The 22,891-nt window shown below is 48.8% G+C and overlaps 1 protein-coding gene across 7 annotated transcripts in view; it reads left to right on the top strand.

The window, feature by feature from the left end:
- LOC144105750 (arylsulfatase B-like) overlaps nt 1–22,891 on the top strand; it is a 121,832-nt gene that overhangs the window by 81,714 nt on the left and 17,227 nt on the right. For all 7 annotated transcript variants that reach the window (XM_077638858.1, XM_077638857.1, XM_077638862.1 and 4 more), the window contains 2 exons: nt 12,649–12,774; nt 13,722–13,848. In XM_077638858.1, the coding sequence (XP_077494984.1) occupies nt 12,649–12,774; nt 13,722–13,848 (253 nt within the window). The remainder of the gene's footprint in view (nt 1–12,648; nt 12,775–13,721; nt 13,849–22,891) is intronic.

Raw genomic sequence — 22,891 nt, 5'->3', positions numbered from 1 at the left:
CGTTCGTCATGTGACTGCAGCTCCGTACTGTTCACAATCGAACGGTTTGGCAGAACGGGCAGAGCGCACCGCGAAAGATGGCTTAACGGAAAACGAGCAAGGAACTTTGCAAAGTCGACTTGCCAGATTTTGTTACGTCACATGTCCACACCGCCACAAGAGAAGTCACCTGCAGGAAAACTGCTGGGGTTTCAGCCACGAACGTTCCTGAGTGCCTACTTCCCAGAGAAGAACGGAGAGGAGAGTTCTGCCGCGGCCAGTTCGCTGATTTCTGGAGAGCAACCTCTCGCTCCAGGGATGCATGTGTGGGCCGACAGCATAGCCATCCTGATGAGCTGTGGTTACCCGGTACCGGCACCGAAGTCAAGGGCCTACGTTCGGTCACGGATGATACGCCGACGGAGGAGGTGCAGCGGCAGCATGTGGATCAAGTGGGACCACGGGGATCGCCGACTGCGGTCAGGAAGGAAGTCAGCGAAACACAGCTTACTGCTGAGCAAGCCTCAGAGGCAGGGCCCTCCTCACTGTGCAGAACACAGTCGACAGACGACCAAGCAGGTCCAGACAGTCGGCCCTCGTGTAGTAGAGAAGTGGCTAGCGGCTCCAGAGAGCCAGGAGAGAACACAGAACGAATTCTACCAAGGCGCTCATGCCGCGCCCGGAAGCCTCCCGACAGTTTGCAGCTTTTGAGGGAAGGAAGTGATGTACCTTATTCACATCTCGCCATATCAACGTGCGGTGGTTGCGTCCGGCTCGGCACGGGCAATCACAGCGCATGCGCCACGCCCGACCCCTCCCCCCCCCACCCCCCCCCCTTGTCTTAATTCAAGCTGTTGAGTGAAAATCGAATGAAGCCTGGATAACAACATGATCACTTAGCTCTGGCAGGTGGTTTAGAGATGCAAGACGATGGGGGTGTGACGTGAGCAACAAATCAATAATGTTAGACGAATGACCAATTTATCTAGTTGGCTCAGAAATAATCTGGGATAATCGTAGCGTGAGGCATAATTTTTCAAAGCAGTTTTCGGTATTGTGTGTGGATAATATTTGTAACAAAGTAGACCATATTTTTCCAGGAAGGTTAGAATCACCCAATAGTACAAAAGCGTGAGGATGTGAACTGGTGATGAGATCAAGAGCTTCATTGAAGTGCACTACGAAAGTTCGTTCGGCGTCTGCCGGGCAGTAACAAAGTCCGAAAATAATTAGAGGTAAGATGCTTTGCATGACGCGAATAGTATTTCTAAAGATGATTGGTTTATAGTTTATAGGGGTTTAACGTCCCAAATTGAATCAAGCTATGAGGGACGCCGTAGTGAGGGGCTCCGGAAATTTCGACCACCTGGGGTGCTTTAACGTGCACTGACATCGCACAGTACACGGGCCTCTAGAATTTCGCCTCCATCGAAATTCGACCGCCGCGGCTGGGGTCGAACCCGCGTTTTTTGGGTCAGCAACTGAGTGCCATAACCACTGAATGAGCGTGGCGGCTCATTTCCAAATATGGTGGAAATTGGTAATAGAGCAGTACAGGTGGTGGCATGCAGCTATTATTCCGCCACCATGCTTACCACTACGGTCGTGACGAAATATGGCGAAGTTGGCGAGACAAGACGACAAGATGTTTTAAATTTACTCGTCCGGAGTCTTGTTTTACTTCCTTCGAACGGAAATCTGTGACAAGAAATTGCCGTTCAAATCCCCAGAACACGACAGCAGTATGCATCTATGCACCAGTATGCATCCAGTATGCAGAAATGTTCAACCAAGTGAAAGGTTTCTCTGCTAAAATGAGCACGCCGGGTTATTTTGTGCGGTCGTAGTAAATATTAAAGAATCGAATGGTTTGTAGAAGCATCTCTTTCAAAGTTTTGTAAACTGGAAGCAAAATTATTCTGTGGTACTTCACGTGGCAGTCCTAGGCTAACCTGAGCCCTTCTTCACGGCACTAATGAAAAACGGCACAATGTAGCTTTGGTGAGAAAAACGCTCAACTTCGCATAAAAAGTTGCGCAAGGGTACAAGCAAAATTAGCCACCAGTATTGAAAGGGCTGTTAAGTGAATGCTGAGTTTGTATAATTCGCTGTACGAAACCCAAACAGAGTTTGCATTAAAAAAAGACGGCCTTGATGCTTACAGATGTGCACGCGTGCTCTGTCTACAGCAATCCAATTTCTGCGCGCTACGCCACCTGCCGTTAGAGACAATAGTTTAGGAAAGTGAGGGGAAGTCAAAAACTAAGTCAACGGAATACACGCATGACAGCTGAGCAGGTGCGAGGACCGTTAGGAACTCGTGAGAGCAGCCCGTGCGCGGTGGTGGGGGGGGGGGGGGGGAGGGGGGGGGGGGAGTCGCCGCCGCAAAGGCTGCGTTGCTCTCCAGGCTGTGCGAGCTTGTGCTTAACCACATATATTGCGACATATTTACGGACTCCTTTACCCAAACCCGGCGCTGGGCGTTAGAAGGAATTTCGCTCTTCCGGCGTACCTAGCGCCACGCGTTGCCCTCGGAGGAAGAAAGACACGCGCCATAACTTGACGTCGTGCAGCGCAGGTACTCTCTGGCGCGTGGTGTGCACGTGATACCTACTTTCGTGCTACACCTCAATTCCTTCTCAAGCCACGATTTCGTCGTGGCGCTCGCTTCTCGCCATCTCATTTCTGCTCCTGCTTTTGAGGCGTTCGAACGTGCATAATGTCGGCGTGTGTTCCTTCCACTTCGTCCGATAGTGACGAACGCACTCCGGCAGCTGAACGGCGCGGTTGGCGACCGCAGCAGCAACGTCTTGGGCGTCCGCTTTAATGGGAGGCGCCAGATGTATATAAACTTCAGCGACGTTGGGGTGCATCGCGTTGTATCATCGCCTCTCAACTGTTTCTTTGGCCAAGCATCAGAAGAGCGCTGCAAAAAAAAAAAAAAGGCACCGATTCCGGAGAGCCACTTGCAATACAATGGGCCTCCTCTGCGCCTTGGACACCTCTTCGGAAAATCTTTTTTACCGGTCAAAGTGAAACAAAAGCTTTCTTTAACTAGAGCTGCCTCACATTTCACACATCTGTAGTGAACTTGGACGCATATATATTCCCGCAGCTGCGACTACTCGTATGGTCGACGTCGTGCACCACAGGGTGGCAGGGTGCCGCCGAGGTGGCTTAGTGATTATCGTGCTCCGCAACTTCCCCGAGAGACGTACGTTCGATCCCGGCCGCTGCGATCCCGTTTAGGTTGAGGCGAAATGCAAGTCGCCCATGTACTCTGCGATACCAGTGTACGCTAAAGAACCCCAGGTGGGGGAAATTATCCGGAGTCGTCAGCTACGGCCGTCCCTGATATACTGAGTTGCTTTGGGACGTCAGTGGAAATCTTTGTTTGGAGAAAACATTTCCTACAAACCTAAGAGCTTCCCAGTGAAGGCGGTAGCCAGAAGCGCGTTCGGTGCACGTGGAAACTGAGCATGTCCTTCGCTGTTTGCGTTAAATTTAACTCTCATTTCGAACACGGATAAAGGCCGCAAGCACTGACAGTAGTTTATAACATAGTTGAAGCTTTCGCGCGCTGTTGAATTTTTGCAAGAAAACCTAATAGCACTTCGCGTTACCAAAAATGGGGTTGAGTCCTCTACATGTGTATTGAAGAGAATGGAAGCACACGAGCTGCAGATATTCACGGTGATCTCCACGGTTTAAGGCGCGCTCACAATAAACGTAGCACATTTATTGCTTGCAACCATTTTCGTCATGTGGCCGGTGTTAAAAAAAGATACCCATATATAGTAATATTTCGTGCTTTTGTGTACGCATATATTTTCGCGCTCTGAAGACTTCTTTACCAAATCAACCTGGACTGTTTTGTTGCTTAAAAATGATACAAGAAAAACAAAACTGGAGGTGCTGCAGAAGAATTGGGTGACGACAAAATAGGGCGTAATAATACTACAACTTTTGTGCCAACCACTGCAACCACGACACACTAACGCCTCACTCTTGCTATTCTTTGGACTTCTTTCCATGGCTGACAAATAGGCTAAATAAAATGTATTTTGTAAAAAATAGCCAACTGGCTGTTTTACGCCGTGATTAAGTGTCCAAACAACACCGTTCATGAGCAAAAATAGAAACAATAGGTTATTGTTTCTTACTGAGTATTACTTTCGACAGAGAAAAAATTCAATATTACGGCAAGTGAAATGCAAGAGCCGACGGTTGGGTTCCCGCTGGAAGGATCACTCTCCTGAATTCAAATGAGTAGTTACATTTATCAGGCATGTTCTCTACAACCAGATTATCTGATCGCCACTCACCATAGGGCTGATTTTTGGGGGTCAAGTATAATGCTTGCAATTCAATTCTTACAGCGCAGCTAGCTACACAGAGTAGTATGAGTGAATGAGATTGAGAGAGAACATGAAAGCTGTGTAGTTTGGGGAGCCTATAGGAGCCCATAATATCCTAACAAACAAAAAATAACGAATGAGCCTAGCTGGGTCACGGGACCTGTGATGAGATGTACCTATAACTGGTGGCCAGATAAGGTTGACGAGTTCAGCACCAGCGGGGTAACTATAGCAAATGGATTGTGAGGCGAGATGAGAAAATGGCGGAACCAGAATGGCCGCAGACTTGCGCAAGACAGGAATCAGAGGTGCCCTCTTAGGTGTAGACGCTACCTGACTGACATTAAAGAATCCCGAAAAGGGTTTCTTAAGAAAGTGGATGAATTTCTCGGCAATCCTGTGTAGCCACTACCTTGAAGTCAGCTGGCAATATTCCGCTTCCACCATTTTAGCGTTGATCTAGGAACAATTTAGGATTTTTTTGCCATGCCACAGAAAGTATATTTAGAAGCTATTGAAACAAACGTGCGAATACACTACAGCGGCCGAGAAAATAGACGCGGTGGGACTGACTAGCGCAGATCTGTATAGAATCGCTTCAGCAGTGAGACGAATAATTCCTTACCGACATACGATGCACGAAGCGCTTGTTGATGATTTCCCTCCGACAGGACGATTATCACTTCACCACTGGTTAAATCGGTAACGGGTGCTTAACTGATAGTCGCAAGCAGTGTCGATTGGTGTCAAGGACAATGCGAGTTGCACAAAAGCTTCAGCAGTGCACTACAGCTTGTCATGATCGTTGTTCTCGCTTTCTCACCTTAGCTAACTGATACTTTTCTTTGCATCTGTCCTCTCTATATGCGTCATCAATGTCGCACTCAGTATCTCGAAAAGGGCGTATTGTATAGGCTTACTGATGTCACAATTTCCTGTCTAGGCTCTCCACAAGAACATTATGACGCCTAACATTCTTAATTTTTGCATAGCGCACGCAGATTGAAAACAACAGGTCGGTCTCGTAGCACTTCATTTGATCGCAATGCTCAGTTTTAATGTCGTGTTCATCTGAAACGCTGGAAAAAGAACTGTGTTGAGAACCTACGCCGGCTAATGAGCATAAGATGCCGACGACATTGTTTCTGCAGCGGTTCTCCTCAAGAAATAGCAATTCACGATGTTTTCATTGTTAGCAGTGTTTTCACGCGCTTTGCAAGATTTATGTTGATATTAAGAACAACATGCCTGTTGAGATTTTGGGGTCACATTGGAGAGTTTCATACACAGATTGACCGAAAATCGATTAATGGAAACGTCGTTATTTGACCATAGAGCTCTGTGCAGTGTTTTAATAACTACATCACTCTTTGATCTCAACTGACAACGACAATTAAGATATTTTTGGTCTGTGATTCTTTTGAACCAGTCGTCATTGTATCTGATGAAGGTATTATTGAAATGCTACTTCAATTCAATACGAAACGTTCTGCAGGTCATGACGGCGTTCCTAATTGATTTTTGTGGCGATATGCGGAGTCACTATCTCACTTTTTAGGAAAATATTTTCAGGAGTCTTTGCCTGAATGCAGAAAGCAAAAATCATCCCTGTTATAAGAATTGTGACCATTCCTGTGTAAACACCTGCAGCCTAATCTCTAAAACTTTGTTCTGCTGTAAACTTACCGAAAACAATATTGTCACGAGGTGGTGACGGGAACTCCGCCGGGGTCACGTAGCACCGACTGGGGTCCGGTCTTGAGGAAGGCACAGAGCAGCTCGTAAGAGAATACTTTAATAGGCTGGCTTACGCCCACTAAGAACAGCTCTGAAAACTCAGCGGCGGCGATAGCAGCGAACGTGCTCGGCGGTCGTCGACTAACAGAATGCCCGCCGCTCTTAGCCGTGCTCGATTTTAAAGGCGGCAAGGAAAGTTCCAGAACATAGTAGGCACACTTTCGCGAGGCTAGGAAAAATCGAGATAACTCTGGTCGCGTCTCGCGTCCCAGAAAATTGATAATGCGGCGTGCCTGCCGCGATAAGAAGATCCCCCAAGTGAAGCAGCGCCGGGGGGTGACTGAGCCAAAAGTTCGCCCCGCGAGCGAGAGCAGCAGGTTCCAGACAAAAAGCAAGCTTCGCGGCATTACTCCCCCCTTAAAGAAGCATCGACCCGATGCTTAAAAACAGGGATAACGGACATAAAGATACAGAGCATACAAAATAAATACTCATAATGTAAGCACAAAGAGTCATTAGCGCGAATAGTAAGGCTTCAGACGGGCGACGTGGACAACTTCTGAGCGTGTGCGGCGTCTCTGGGATGCTGTAACTCCGTCAGGGACGAGTTCATAGTCCAGATTACCCAGTCTGCGAAGAATCCTGTACGGGCCGAAATAGCGGCGCAGAAGTTTTTCACTCAGTCCGCGGCGGCGAATCGGCGTCCAAACCCAAACTCTATCGCCTGGCTTGTATTGCACTGCGCGTCTTCCAAGATTGTAGCGTCGGGCGTCGGTGCGCTGCTGGTCTTGTATTCTCTCACGGGCAAGTCGTCGAGCTTGTTCTGCGCGCTGCAGGTAGGCGGCGACGTCGAGGTTACTTTCGTCGGTAACGTCGGGCAGCATGGCGTCGAGTGTGGTCGTGGCCTCCCTCCCGTGGACGAGACTAAATGGTGTCATTTGGGTAGTCTCTTGCACAGCGGTGTTGTAGGCGAACACCACATAGGGAAGAATGACGTCCCATGTCTTGTGTTCTGCGTCTACGTACATAGAAAGCATATCGGCGATGGTCTTGTTGAGGCGTTCTGTAAGCCCGTTTGTCTGCGGATGGTACGCAGTTGTTCTCCGGTGACTTGTATGGCTGTGCTGCAGAATGGCCTGGGTTAGCTCCGCCGTGAACGCTGTCCCCCTGTCTGTTATCAGTATTTCGGGGGCGCCGTGTCGTAAAAGAATGGATTCGACGAAGAATTTGGCGACTTCTGCTGCTGTGCCGTTCGGGAGGGCCTTTGCTTCGGCGTACCTGGTGAGATAATCGGTCGCCACAATAATCCACTTGTTGCCCGTCGTTGATGTTGGGAAGGGGCCAAGTAGGTCCATACCGACCTCTTGGAAAGGTCTTGATGGCGGTCGAATCGGCTGCAGGAACCCTGCTGGTCTTTTCGGTGGCGTTTTCCGGCGTTGGCATTCACGACAACTCTTAACGTAGTGCGCGACGTCGGAGGATAGACGAGGCCAATCTCTCTTGGATTCGGCGGAGGGTGCGAGTAAACCCGAGGTGGCCAGCCATTGGTTCGTCATGCGAAGCCTGCAGAATTTCCTCCCGAAGGCTCTTCGGGACGACGAGAAGGTAGGCGGCCTTGTTCGGTGAGAAATTCTTCTTCACGACGATTCCCTGTTGCAGACAGTAGGACGATAGTCCACGCCTGAAGAGGGCAGGAGGTGAAGGAGACTTCCCCTCAAGATACTCGTACAGGCGCTGTAGGACAGGATCAGATTGCTGCTGTCGTGCGAAGTCGCTGGAACTTAGCAGTCCAAGGAAAGCGTCGTCGTCATCGTCTTTTTGCGGCGTGTCGACAGGGGCTCGTGACAGGCAGTCAGCGTCGGAGTGCTTTCGCCCAGACTTGTAGACCACCGTGACGTCGAATTCTTGGAGGCGCAAGCTCCATCGAGCGAGACGGCCAGAGGGGTCCTTCAAGTTAGCTAGCCAGCACAATGCATGGTGGTCGCTCACAACCTTGAACGGGCGTCCATACAAGTAGTGACGGAACTTCGATGTAGCCCAGACGATCGCAAGGCACTCCTTTTCAGTGGTCGAATAGTTCGCTTCTGCTTTCGACAATGAACGACTTGCATATGCTATTACTTTTTCGACTCATTCGTTTTTCTGGACGAGCACGGCGCCTAGACCAAAGCTGCTTGCGTCGGTATGGATTTCTGTCTCGGCGTTTTCGTCAAAGTGCCCTAGCACCGGTGGAGACTGCAGGAGACGCTGAAGTTCGTTGAAGGCTTCCGCTTGTGCCGAATTCCATGTGAATGGTACGTCTGCCTTGGAGAGCTTGGTCAGAGGTTCCGCGACGCGCGAAAAATTCCTCACGAAGCGTCTGTAATAAGCACACAATCCCAGAAATCTGCGGACCACCTTCTTGTCATGAGGCTGCGGGAAATTGGCAATGGCGGCTGTCTTCTGCGGGTCGGGGCGCACGCCGTCCTTGCTGATGATGTGGCCGAGAAACAATAGTTCGTGGTAGGCAAACCGGCATTTTTCAGGCTTCAGGGTAAGTCCGGATAACTTGATTGCGTCGAGTACTGCCTTCAGCCTCCGCAGGTGTTCCTCGAAGCTCGCTGCGAAGACTACAACGTCGTCTAGATAGACGAGACAGGTTTGCCATTTGAGGCCTGCCAACACTGTGTCCATTACCCTTTGGAAAGTTGCGGGTGCGGAGCAAAGCCCAAATGGCATGACTTTGAACTCGTACAGTCCGTCCGGTGTGATGAAGGCAGTCTTTTCCCGGTCTCTTTCGTCGACTTCAATCTGCCAATATCCACTCTTGAGATCCATCGACGAGAAATACTTGGCGTGGCAGAGCCTGTCCAGAGTGTCGTCGATCCTCGGGAGGGGGTAGACGTCTTTTTTCGTAATCTTGTTCAGTCGCCGATAATCGACGCAGAATCGAAGAGCACCGTCTTTCTTTCTCACTCGAACGACCGGTGCCGCCCATGGGCTCTTCGAAGGTTGGATGACGTCGTCGCGAAGCATTTCCTCTACTTGGTCCCGGATGGCCTGTCGTTCTCGCGGCGACACACGGTAAGGGCTTTGGCGGAGAGGTCTGGTGTGTTCGTCGGTTATAATTCGATGTTTGGCTATTGTCGTTTGTCGCACCTTTGATGACGAGGCGAAACATTCGCTGTAACTTTGAAGAAGGGTGATTTTCTCTTGTCGGTCCCGGGGTAATGCTGGGTTGATGGCGAACGTGGCAGCATGGTCTTGCTTTAGGCTGTCATTTGCAGGTTCGTCGGAGATGATGAAGGCGTCCAGTAAATCAGTTGTTTCGTCCAAGAACGCAATTGTAGTGCCTCTGTTGAGGTGTCGGTATTCTTCGCTGAAGTTCGTGACCAGTACTTCGGATTTTCCATGCCGCAAATGAGCGATGCCTCTTGCGACGCCAAGTCGTCTGTCTAAGAGCAACTGCGTGTTTCCCTCGATGATGCCTTCTGCGTCTTCGAAATTTCTTGCACAGGCGGGGACGATGACGCTGGACCGGGGTGGGATGGTTAGTTCTTCATCGAGAACACTGAGGGCCTTTGACTGCTCTGGGGTCGTTTTCGGAGGTAAAGCTTCGTCCGTCGAAAGCGTGATGGACTTGGACTTGAGGTCGATGACTGCGCGGTGCTGTGTCAAGAAGTCCATCCCCAGAATGACGTCACGGGAACATTTCTGAAGTACGACGAATACTGTCGGATATGTGTGTCCGTTGACAGTCAGTCTCGCAGTGCACCTTCCTGATGGCGTGATGAGGTGTCCGCCTGCTGTGCGTATCTGCGGGCCATCCCAAGTCGTGGTCACTTTCTTGATCCGGTCGGCGAAGGAACCACTCAGCACAGAATAGTCAGCTCCCGTGTCGATTAGAGCAGTAACGTTTCGGCCGTCGACAGTCACCTCTAGATCGGAAGTCCTTGCTCTTGCGTTGCACGTAACTTTCGGCGTCGGGTCAAGGCTTGGTCGGTGATTGCGACTGCGGCTGCAGGGGCTTGTCGATGTCGGTGTCCTGGGGGTCTCTAAGTTGCGTCGTGTCGTCGTCGGTGCGGCGTCGCCGTGAGTTCTCGTCGTTGGAGGGTCTTCGTTTTTTTGCCGGGAAGCAACCTCACCTCCTAAGGTTGCTGTTTTCAGTTTCCCCTACGGGGGCTGGGGGACCTTCCTCGCACAGCCGCTGCGTAGCTGTGGCGGGGCGACTTGAAGCGCGAGGCTCGCGGCGAGGGTGAGCGGGAAAATCGGCTCGACACGTATTCGTCGCGGCGCAGGTAGTCGTTGATTTCTTGTGGATGTTGGCCGAAGCGTGGTCGTGGTGCGTCAACGGCGAATCCGCGAAGACCGATGCGTCGGAACGGGCAGTGACGCAGGACGTGACCGGCTTCACCGCAGTGGAAGCACAGCGGACGGTTGTCACGGGTTCTCCAGGTGTCGCATTTCCTTGGGCCCGAACGTTGTTCGTAGGTCGGGTGGGCGGGGCCCGGAGGGCGGCGGTCCAGCACTGCTGGCTCACGTCGAATAGGGCTTGGGGTGGCACGTCGAGGCGCGGGCTTGCGTACTGCAGCGACGTAACTCATGGCTGGAGCTTGAGGTTCAGTCGTCGCAGAAGGGGAGCCAAGCGCATGCCGCACTTCTTCACGGACGACTTCCGTCAGGCTCGCTACTTGAGGTTGTGAAGATGATGGCAGCAGCCGGCGTAGTTCTTCGCGGGCGATTTCACGGATGATCTCCCGCAAGTCGCTGGTTGCAGTCGTCGTGTCCGGAAAGCTGGAGCAGACCTGCGGTGGTCGGTTGTACTGCCTTGTGCGGGCGTCCAGGGTCTTCTCAATCGTTGACGCTTCTTCGGCGAATTCGGCGACAGTCTTGGGCGGATTTCGTACGAGGCCAGCGAAAAGAGACTCCTTTACGCCCCGCATTAGATATCCGGTTCTCTTCTCCTCCGTCATATTTGGGTCAGCTCGGCGGAAAAGACGCTGCATTTCTTCGACGTACATGCTGACAGTTTGGTAGCTGCATCCGTGAGTCCAGCAGCATCTGCGCCTTTTGCTTCCGGAGAATGTTGGTAAACGCCTTCACGACTTCAGACTTGAATAATTTCCAGGTCTTCAAGGTAGTCTCGTGGTTTTCGTACCACGTTCTTGCAGGACCGTCAAGGGAAAAGAAAACATAGCGGAGCTTCATGTCATCTTCCCACCTGTTAAACGTAGCCACGCGCTCAAAGTTGTCTATCCAATCTTCCGGGTCGTTGCCAGGGTAGCCGTGGAAGGTTGGAGGCACCCGTGGCTGGTGGAGCATGACAGGGGTGGACGTCGCTGGCTCGGTCATGGTGGGCGCTGGAGCTTGTTGTCGTTGTCGAGTAGGATCCGGTAGTAATCCGTGCTGAGCTTGCAGGCCTTGAAGACGGCGGCTGTGTCGTACCTCGGGATCTTCTTGACTCTCGTTCTCTACGGTGGATCTTCCAGGTTGGGTTGGGTGCATGTACCCCGCACCTCCACCAGATGTCATGAGGTGGTGACGGGAACTCCGCCGGGGTCACGTAGCACCGACTGGGGTCCGGTCTTGAGGAAGGCACAGAGCAGCTCGTAAGAGAATACTTTAATAGGCTGGCTTACGCCCACTAAGAACAGCTCTGAAAACTCAGCGGCGGCGATAGCAGCGAACGTGCTCGGCGGTCGTCGACTAACAGAATGCCCGCCGCTCTTAGCCGTGCTCGATTTTAAAGGCGGCAAGGAAAGTTCCAGAACATAGTAGGCACACTTGCGCGAGGCTAGGAAAAATCGAGATAACTCTGGTCGCGTCTCGCGTCCCAGAAAATTGATAATGCGGCGTGCCTGCCGCGATAAGAAGATCCCCCAAGCGAAGCAGCGCCGGGGGGTGACTGAGCCAAAAGTTCGCCCCGCGAGCGAGAGCAGCAGGTTCCAGACAAAAAGCAAGCTTCGCGGCAATATGCTGACAATATTGAACACCGGTGATCCCCTAAACTCTGCTCAACGTGGCTTCAGGAAGGCATTTTCTACCACTACTCAAATCGTAACCGGCATTCACAATTTCGGTGTAGCTTTGGACAAATCTGCAAATATTGATGTTTTGTTTTTAGATTTCACTAACACCTTTGACAAGGCACCACATAACAAGCTTATTTGAAAATTGAAACAGATATAGCTGTACTTTCATTCCTCTTTGGCTGCATTGCAGCTTATCTACAACGCAGGACGCAGTTTGTGGAGACTGGCGGTTCTTGCCTTCCACACTGCCTGTAACTTCGCTGGGGACACTTTGTAAATAATTCGTAAATCGTTGCTGTGTCAGAGACATTTCGGATTTCATAACCAGAGCCTATATTACGCAGCCTGTAGCAGCAGTGCACAACTATAACCCGACTGTTGAGCTTCATCCGTCTTTGTTTGTGGCAAACTGATGCAACTGAGTCGGCCTTCATTCGTTTCTTATCGCCTGCCGATACTTCGCTGCGGTTTGCATGTCGCAGAGTACAGTTTGTTTAGACAGGCGTGATGCACTGACATGCGCTACTTACACATAATGCAGTTCGTTCTGCGCTTGCTTGCAGAACACTAGTTGCGGCGTCGACTTGTGGGAGAACGAGGTGCTCGCACCCGATACTGACGGAGTGTACAGGACACAACTGTTCACCGACAGAGCGGTCGACATCATCCGTCATCACGACACCGAAAAGGTGCGCTACCTTCATCTCCGTTTGAAATAATGTTGTTTTTTTTTACCGCTGATATGCACTTTCAGCAGCAAGAGACGTCCATGCGCTGCTGTCTCAGTGAAAGGGAGCCGTTTGGGTGGCATCCAGTATGCGGAGTCTCTCAGTATCTAGATGTAAAATCCTGGCTTTGGTCTGTCCATGGGCCTGAATTTCCGAAATTTGAAAATCGAGATGGTGCAAAAAAGTTGTGGCGAAAATAAATTAGCTTGTCGTGAAAAAAAGTTAAAAAAAACACATAATGTTCTCATAATCTGACAGCTAGAAGGATTGGAAACAATGCTAAACACGCTGAGTCGAATATGTCTTAGACCGTGCCCTGTAGAGTAAGGTGATGAGGCTTCGCCCTTCCTTTCAATAAAATCATACTCCATGAAGAGCATCTTCCGCATGCTCCGTTTTGTTTACTCCCATTAGGGTATGTGGCAGCGCTGATGAATCGCAAAATAAACAACGCTTATGCTGATTTGCCGCAAGGTGAGATTAGGAGAATGTTCATGCAAGTATAGTGGTGTAAAAAAATCAGAAACAGGGCTCTTTTGCCGGCACGAATCGTCCGACAGAAAGATAGACTAAATATTTTCGAAACTAGACAGAACATAATAAATATGTTGCGCAGAAAAGCAGTGACAGCAGGCGCACTTCGGGTTCAGTTGCCGAATGCTGCTTTTGCTTGTGCTCTATCATGTGCGGTAAGACCTGACTGCCCCGGAAAAAACTGCGGAACTTGAATAATCAGCATTATCATATCGTTAAAAATGCCTCCGAGTGCCGTGATTCTGCCTGTGTTCGTGGCATACGTGCGAGTATTAAAGTTGTCAGAGTCCACTCCGCGTCGTGGCCACACGGTATTCGGTTTACAAGATTTTTTTTATTTTTCCCATGTTCTGCTCTTGTACTTTATGTCGCAGCCCTTGTTCATGTACTTGGCACACACTGCTGCCCACGGACAAACCAAGAATTTGACAACTGACGCTCCTCGAAGAAACCTGGCAAAATTTCCCTACATCGGGGACAGGAACAGGACACTGCTAGCTGGTGAGACGTTGTTACTGTATGACAGAGCGAGATCGTAGCCGGCTAGGTTTGTGAATGTCATCCTGCGCGTTTTATTATCTACGCCCGCCGTACTAGTGGTGTCATACAGTGGGCTGTAAGATTGCGATGCTCCTGGAACTACTCGTTGCCTTTTGCTTGGTCGTCCTCGTAGCTGTAAGGAATGTATAGATAGGTCAGACCATAACAAAAGGAATTGCATTTGACGCCAGTGGCCTGATGAAATGTCCCTCTCGTTGCTTCATGCGAGCCAGTGATTGGAGCGTCATCCATCGGCCAAGCTGCGAAGCATTACTGAGAGAAGCAGAATGATCCATAAAATATCGCATTTCCATAGAAACCAGATGCTATCGTGCGGCTCTTGCTGTGTGCTGTTTGGCCGGCCGGCCGCCGTTCAGGGCAGCCACGCCATAAACATGCATTGAGCTTTCTTTTTGTAACTTGGGCACCAGACCGGGCACGTAGTGGTGAGTGAAAGTGGTGGCGACACGCTACAACATTCTGGCGTCCGAGTAGCGTTGTCGCTAGCAGGAGCGGAACGGCATGTTTTCAGCAAGTTGCGCGTGAGTTTTGTGCTGGCGGCCAACGGCAACTGCCGCAAGAGCTTTCGTTAGATATACAACAGCGGGTAGGGAGCTTTCAGAGAAAAGGTAATTTTATTGAAGCGAAAAGCTTCACTACGCTAGTCAACACCGCGCTTCGTGCGAGCCGGCGTGTGTCGGAGCACGAGTGACGTCACGAATGGCGCAGGTGACCGCCGCCGACTCCGTCTTTCTCTCTCACTCTCTCGCTCCCTAGTCACTACTGCGCATGCGCCACTAGTAGCACCGAGCCACAGGAGTTCTGCCGCTGCGCAGCGCCGCGCCTTTCCTCAAAATCCAAATTTCAATTTTCAGTTTTCTCTTTCCTGTTTCTCCCCCTCCTTTATCCCTTCCTTTACGGCGCGGTTCGGGTGTCCACCGAGATATGTGAGACGGTTACTGTGCGATTTCCTTCACTCAAAAACCAAAAAAAGAAGTGAGCCAACAGCGATCATAGAGTTCATGGGCGTTGACAACTTTGCAAAGACGGTTCATTTTCACGAAAGGAAAGGCGCACAACCGGCTCCGTGGGCCACTGGAGACTCCAATCTCGCTTTCGCTCGGTATATCCTGGATTAATTGGGCTAATCCACATTATTTTTTTATGTTTTATGCAACACGAAACGGTTAAAGGAGAGGGCAGATGCCATTTCTCGCTAACAGCTTGAGGTCAGTCGAAAAGATGCCATTTGTTGTAGGCATTTTCCGCAAGAAACAATTCAGGCATGGTATCACAAGATACGGGCAATTTTTTGTTCAGCGTGTGCCTCAGGGAGCCTCTTAATTAGACTTTCATGAAGCAGCTGCCACCGGCATTCTCTATACAACACAACTGCCAGCAAGAACTCGGCACCTGTGAAAGCGCGAGCCAACCGCGCTCTATACGGCTCGCCTGCGTGCATTGATCCATCGACTGCTCAGCTGCTGACCGCTTCGTTGGAAAGATTTACAGCTTTCGTTTCATAGAAGTTCGTCTAATCACATCGTAACAACCCCCTTCATTCGAAGAGAGGGCTTGTTCAATAGGTGACAGGAACAGTGCTTTATCCGAGAATCTTTCTTCAGGGCTGCACAATCAAGACAAAAGGAATTTTAATGTCTCAGCTGCGTTGTAGACAGGACAGGGTCATTGCAAGAAGGACGCTGACATATTTTCATGAACGCACCTCTGTCATGAGGCGCCAGGGCATAGGCGATGAGCAAGTCTGGCCGCTCAAGTTCGAATATATGAACCTAAATGGTGTTTGGAGGAATAACAGTTGCCCATTCATCAAAAGAAGACACCTTGTATGTAATGGCCAAGGTGTGAGAACACGCTTCGAATTCATGATGCATGGTAGTAAAAGCGTCTCAGGCAGCGTAGAGAACAATACTCCTTATTCTTTCAAAGAAGATGTAGGTTGCAGCTTTAAGAAAGCAGAGGATAGCTTACAGAAAGACACAGGATCGCCTCTTTAACCTTATCAAGATTTCAGTGTGAGAAATATTTCAAAGACAAAAATTTCTATTCACACCTATCTCATAAAATAGCCAGGAAAAAGATGTACCCAGATTCACATTGATAATGTTTTTTGTTCCAGTTTTTAAATATTGGCGTCTTTCATGTACACATTGATAATGTCCTCTTAAAGAACATTTATAGTCTGTGCAGGGCTAATTTTTTTTTGTATCTGAAGACAATCTATAGCGGCCTGCAATGCCTTCGCGAATTATAGAAAGGAAATTGTAGAGAAAACCACTGTGGCCTGAATAACGCTTCCATGCACCGTGCGAGTAGCATCGCAATCAGGCTACACATCATGCTCGCGAGTCCTCTATTCAGATGCAACACGGCAGTAACATCCAACCTTGCGCGTCATCACAAATACCAAGTCGAGTGGAGGGCTGACCAACAAAAATATAAATTGTTGGCTTTCCTGATGAAAGCTCCAGTCAGCTTCTCAAGAATTGCTGATGGGCCTGGGGGAATTCTGGAACAAAGCTAGTAATGTGGCTGTCCGACAAAACCGAGTTTCTTCAGAAACATGAAATCAGAAACACGCTGTTGCTGGAATTCTTTTGAACTGAATCATGATGCGAATGAGTTAATGTTGCAAAAAAAGGAAAGAAACTTGGCGAAAGAGATCCGCAGAAATAAAAGGAACCAAGGCCCTGCGAGCGACATATAGCCAGGTAAGTGACATAAGTGACTGCCGCCTCGTACACTAGAATTCAATGTGTGCGTTCGGACAATAAAATAATTCACGTATAATTGTGGCTAATCTAAAGAAAAGAACCGCGACGATAAAAGCTTCCTTCACTAATATCACGTGTTTGTTATTACGGTAGTTTCCTGCAATTTGCAAACACTGGAGCCCATAAGCTTGACAAAAATTCAGAAGCACGTAAGTTTCATTAACAAAAAAAGCCATGTTCTCTGATTGCAGAAATTTTTAACACCCCTTGCTAGAAACCTGTAAACGATCAAGCATCAGATGATAAAGTTAAAAATAATTTTATTCAGACTGCAGATCATCGCGAATTATTCATTTTGTAATGCATGCAAGCCGAACATCTTTTCGTGGCCAGTGAATATCAAGAATGCAAAAGCGTGGCGTTGAAAACTTGGCTGAAAGATGTGTTTAAATGCAAAATATTAAAAGTAAATTTCTTCAATTCCTTCAGAGTAAAATATGTGATGTACCATAGGTTGAGTTGCCCTCCCTATCAATACAATACCCAAGCGCGTGTTAATCCAGCTGCTGTGGCAATTGGGGCTTTTCTTTCATTACAGTGTGAGAAAAAAATGAAGTAGCACTGAAATTTGAGCTAGTTGGTTCATGTTCGAAACATTTACTAGCGCTCCGACAGCGGGACAGGGAACAAGAAGAGACGGATGGAGAAGCGCTTACTAAACACTGAAAGTTTATTGAAACATACTTGATTATTATACTCTTTTGTGACAATCTCTATCTCTCTCTGACAATCTCTCTCTTATGTGACAAGCCTCTCTCCACAAAAACCACAAAAGACACTGCTATGAATTCAAATATGAAGCTTCACAATCATGAATGGTTATTGACGGTGTGCTTACGCACGTGCCGCTATTTTTGTAAGTACAATATGCTTCGCTCAATTCCTTAGTCATTATATCTTGATGTCTGAACATAATCTTAGCCTTATCATGAAGCGGACTGCATGCTTTTTTATGCCACACTTTGGGCACACTGCGTTCATTAAGATTACAGTCTCTGTAATATGGGGCCAAGTTAGACGACGGAGCACCTTTCAAAGACGTTTTAGGTTGGCCAAGCGAGTGCTTATGCACTTCCCCATCTGTCCTATATAATTCTTGCCGCATGTGAAAGGAATACTCTAGACCACTCCCTCTGTACATGGCACAAAAAACAACTCATGTTTCAATTGGTATTGTTTCTTAGCTTATTAACGTGGTAGCGTTAAGAGCCTCGTGTCGCAGAAAAGCCGGTGTCGTCGGCGTTGGCCGTGAGCGAAAAATCCTTCCTTTCCCTCCTCCTCCTCGCAATGTACGCGATTGCCCCAACAGATAGCGCGCGACGGCAGCGCCTCCCGCTCGTCTCGTTCGGGCGCAGTGGGGCCGTGCGGGCACGCAGGAATCACGCTGTGAGCGGCGAACAACACAGCGTACATCCAAAGCGCGTTCACTTGGCTTTTTGTGGCTTTTTGTGGCTTTAGTGGCTTTTTGTTCTTTTCAGCGCAGTCATAGCAATATACAGACGGAAATCTGTCTGTACATTGCTGTGACTGCGCTGAAAAGAACAAAAAGTCATTTAAACCGTTCTTCAGCGCGTGCAAGATAGTAGCCAAGCGTGAATGCCAGGATGTAAGAGAAATAATAGAAGCAGATCTGATTAGGAAACCGGGTGTGTCATGCGTCAGCGCACCATCTGTTGCACTGACAGCCAAAGAAATTAATTTCCTGAGTGTGGCCATTTCATGTCGGCAGCGTGGTCAGATGACGTCATGCAGCAAGGACGATTTAATGTGTTTCTATAAACAGTTTTCAGTTGGAAATAAGCGGTCGTAGTGTCTCAGTCTCTTTCTTCGTGTGTTTGTGTTTTTTTGCGCTTGTACGTGTTTGTAGGGCCAAACGCCCGATTCGGAGAGCCATTCTTGTCTGTGGAGATCGCTCTGTACATCGAATTTTGTAATTGGTTTCATGACTTTTTTGCGGTTGCGCATTGGGGAAGAGTTATTGGCACTATTAAATTTAAAGCGGCTTGCAAGCGGCAAGTATGCAATCGTGCTGAGGTTTGCTGCTATTAGATGCCCCCTTAATGTGAAATGGACTCCCGTGAGTTTAAAACCGAGCCCGGGAGCCCAATTCGTCGTTCTGCGCAAGGTTTAGACGCTCTGCATCTTCGGCTATGCCGAGGAGGGAAGATTTCCCTGTGTGCCAGTCCCGTCTCATTTGCCACTATGTTTAGTATGCTGTACATTTTGTATATGTTCTGTTTATAATCATAGGTTCATTTTCGCGTTACCTCCCGCTGTTGAAAGTCGTCATCACACCGTCACCGCCGCCGCGGTGGCTCAGTGGTTATGGCACTCGGCTGCTGACCCGGAGACGGGGGCTCGATCGCGGCCGCGGCGGTCGAATTTAGATGGAGGCGAAATTTTAGAGGCCCGTGTACTCTGCGATGTCAGCGCGCGTTAAAGAACCTCCTGTGGTCGAAATTTCCGGAGCCCTTCACTACGACGTACATCATAGCCTGAGTCGCTTTTGGACGTTATACCGCCATAAACCATAAACCAAACACCGTTATCGACGGGACAGCATAGGTGCAACGAGCCTCCTCGGGCGGCCCACCCAAAGCTTGCCGCTGGACCTTTTTCGGAAAAATGGAATTGACGTCATCCCTATGGCTCTCGTGCCGATCGGTGAGGCAATGATCAATATGAAAAGCTCTAAAGTTCTTCAGCGGGAGCTAAGGTCTCTAACTACCCACTACCTCCAGATCTCTGAGGTGCGACCGTTCGGCCGTAGAGGCATTGTTTTCAATTCCTCTGACATTACTTGCGTCACAGACCTGCTCCAGGGCAAAATTTTTCAGTCATTAGCGGTGAAAGCATTCATCCTTGAACAGCTCGCATGCTCGAAAGCATTGTTCGTGGAGTGGACCCAGCATCTTCACCGCAGTAAATACTGGAGGAGTTTCAGGATGCAGCTGTGGGGGTTCTTTCTGTCTACCGGTGCAGTAGAGAATTAAATGTTGTGGGTGTAGCGACAGAATCAGTTATAACTACTTTTGCTGGCTCCTCCTGTCCTTCTGAGCTCAAGGTCTGGACAGTAGTGTATCGTGTGGATCCTCTGCAACCACGTCCACTTCAATGCACCAACTGTTGGCGGTTTGGTCACAGTGGTAAAGCGTGTAAATCGGCGACCCGATTCCTTGTTTGTGGAGAAGGGCATTCGGATGACAGCTGCGCTTCTGATCAGCCCGAGTGTTGCCTCTGCAAGTGCAACCACTCAGCTGATGATGTCAACTGTTCGAAGCGAGCTGACGAATAAAGCCTGTTAGATATAATTCAAGCGAAGCGATGCTCGAGAGCAGATGCATATGCACTTCTGGATCGGAAGAATAATATATATGCCAGCCGTGCGCGAAGCTCTGTTGCGGGTATAGAGTCAAGCTTGACTACTTCGATAGTGTCCTCAGTAGAAAAGTCTCTTCTGTGGTGGTTGAGCGAATGCTGTGCCATTTCACCGATCGAGGCTGTATCTCAACTTGTTGCAGGCCAAGCTCTGCCTTCTTAATCATCTGTTTCGGCGGCGACGCGAGCATCGCTCCCAAATTGTGCTGCTAGTAAGAGTCATTGCATGTCGCCTCCTGACACATCCCAAGTCCCGCCTGCCAACAGCACTCCAGGCAGTGTCTCTCACGTAGATATCTGTAACATGGACGTTGCAATGCTCAGTCCTTCCCAGAAGCTTGGAGCTTCTTCCTCACCCTCGAAGTCAGCTGTTCCGCAAATCAAAGCAAAGAAAGGACCCCCCAAAGTAATACGCCAGACTGATGTGCTGAAGGAGGCTGTTGCTGCCTCGTTCATCAGCCAATAATCATGGTGGGTCTAAAAGTTCTGCAATGGAATTGTCGTTCCGTACTTTCTTCTCTCGCGGATCTTGAACTACTTCTTCATAAACATAATCCAGATATTATAATTTTGCAAGAAACGTGGCTCTCTCCACTTAAACCATTCACATTTAAAAAATTTCGTGTTTTCAGGGTAGATCGCGTTAATGGCAGGGGTGGTGGGTTAATAACTATGATCTCTACGAAAATATGTCACCGGACATCAATCTCGCAGACAGTTATGCGCCCTGACTGTGAGTTGTTGGCGGTTGAAATCTCCCTTCCACAGTGCGCCAAAGTCACTATTGCTAACGTCTACTTCCCAATCGGTGTTCACAGGACAGACTGTTTGGATACCTTACTGAGCGGCACAAACAGCACAGTCATCACAGGAGATTTTAATTCGCACCACAGTGCCTGGGATAGTCGCTCTGACTCCTGCGGCCAGCTTCTGTGGTCCTGGATGTCAATGAATGCAGTGCGCTGCTGTAATTCCGGAGCAGTAACCTTTATGCGAGGAGGATCCCGTTCAATCATAGATTTAACATTAGCATCTCGTGGGGTTGGCGTATCTGCATGGTCAACTGAAGACTCAGGTACATCTAGTGACCACTTTCCAATAACCTTTTCTATTATATCCTCGCCTATCAGAAAAGGTGGTGCAACCATGAAATTTGTAAACCACATTACGTATGAAAAATTTATATCTGCCTCGCTTCCCTCCATAGTTAACTCAGGTCGAGCAGAAATAGCTCAGCGGGCAATTTCCTTTCTGCAAGATGCTGCTGAGAGCTCTGTATTCTCTGTGTGCGCTACTGCCCCTGCTAGACAGCCGTCGCCTTGGTGGACGGAGGAGTGTGAGAAAGCTTATCGTCGTAGAAAAGCAGCCTGGAAAAGCCTTTCCTATAATTCATCTAATTGGATAAATTATAAGTTCTCTGCATCTTTCAAAAAAACTGTTAAAGAAGCAAAGGAGGATTATAATCAAAATTTAAACACGTATCAATCTATACTCCAGAATAAGAAGGCTTCATATAGATTCATGGCGCAGAATAACAACTCTCCGGCCTCGAACCGCATAAAGTCAATGGTATTGTCTCCGCAGGAAGCTAGGCAAAACCTTGAACGTATCGCAGAGGGGCTGGCTTTATGTTTCCAAGTGCAGAAAACGGAACCTTTGCACACTCTCACCCCCAGCTCGGACTATCCTGAGGTCGACGTGTCGGAGCTCCTGCCAATTGTTTCCTCGATTCTGCTGCTCTGTGATCTGATGGGGCTACTGTGGGCATGTCAAAGATTTTAGCGCAAGACTTTCCTACTCACCTTCTGGATATTGTAAATGTCTCATTGGAGAACTCTTGGATTCCTCACAACTGGAAAACTGCGAAAATAATTTCACTTTTGAACAATGCAGAGAATGGAGCTCAATTAGACAATATTCGGCCGATTGCTTTAACCTTAAATTTAGTAAAGCTAATGGAAAGAGCTGTACACAGTCTCCTCACAGAGCATGTTCATCACGTTAACGGCCTCAGCTCCGCACAGATTGGCTTTAGTCGCGGTTGTTCCATATGGTCTGCGCATGTTGATCTCGAGAGTCGAATACGACTCTCAATGCGCAAGAGAGAAGTTCCGGCCTTGGCGACACTTGATGTTGCTAAAGCCTATGACAGCGTTGAGCACACGGTCCTTATCAACAACCTTGCTTAGCTACATCCAGCGCACTACATTTATGCTTGGATTTGTGAATTTTTAAAGGATAGATTTTTCTTCTGTACAGACGGACCTTCCTGCTCAAATTGCTATGTTCAATCAAGAGGTGTGCCGCAAGGATCTGTTCTGTCTCCACTGGTTTTCAACAAATTGGTTCGGGACATACCCATTGATCCAAACATTACACTTTATGTACGCAGATGATATAGTTTTTTTGCATCAGCAAAGAATATTCATGCACTCTACGAGTATTTGCAGGCATGCCTGAATGCTAATGAAGTCTGGTTGAACCAAATTAATTTATCACCTAATGTCAGCAAATGTGGCGTGCTGTTATTTCCGCCCGACACTCCTTTGTATATTGCTAGTATACCGCTCCACTCCAATTCCGAAGGAGGAGTCGGTTAAATACCTAGTTGTTACTTACGACCAAAGTTTGGACTGTCGACACGATATTAAGAATAATGTTTTTAAAGGGGAACGTGCTCTGGGCCAGCTGACACGAGTTGGCAGTAAAAAGTTTGGCATGCGCCGCGACACGTTACAGTTGCTCTAAAAGGCTTATATGAGACCGATTCTGGAATTTGGTTGCGTCCTGTTCTCTGGTAGGGCAAATTACAGGCTGCAGCCATTAGCGTT

The sequence above is a fragment of the Amblyomma americanum genome, chromosome 9 (genome assembly GCF_052857255.1).
Source record: "Amblyomma americanum isolate KBUSLIRL-KWMA chromosome 9, ASM5285725v1, whole genome shotgun sequence".
NCBI lineage: Eukaryota > Metazoa > Arthropoda > Arachnida > Ixodida > Ixodidae > Amblyomma > Amblyomma americanum.
This window is presented reverse-complemented; position numbering and strand designations above follow the sequence as displayed.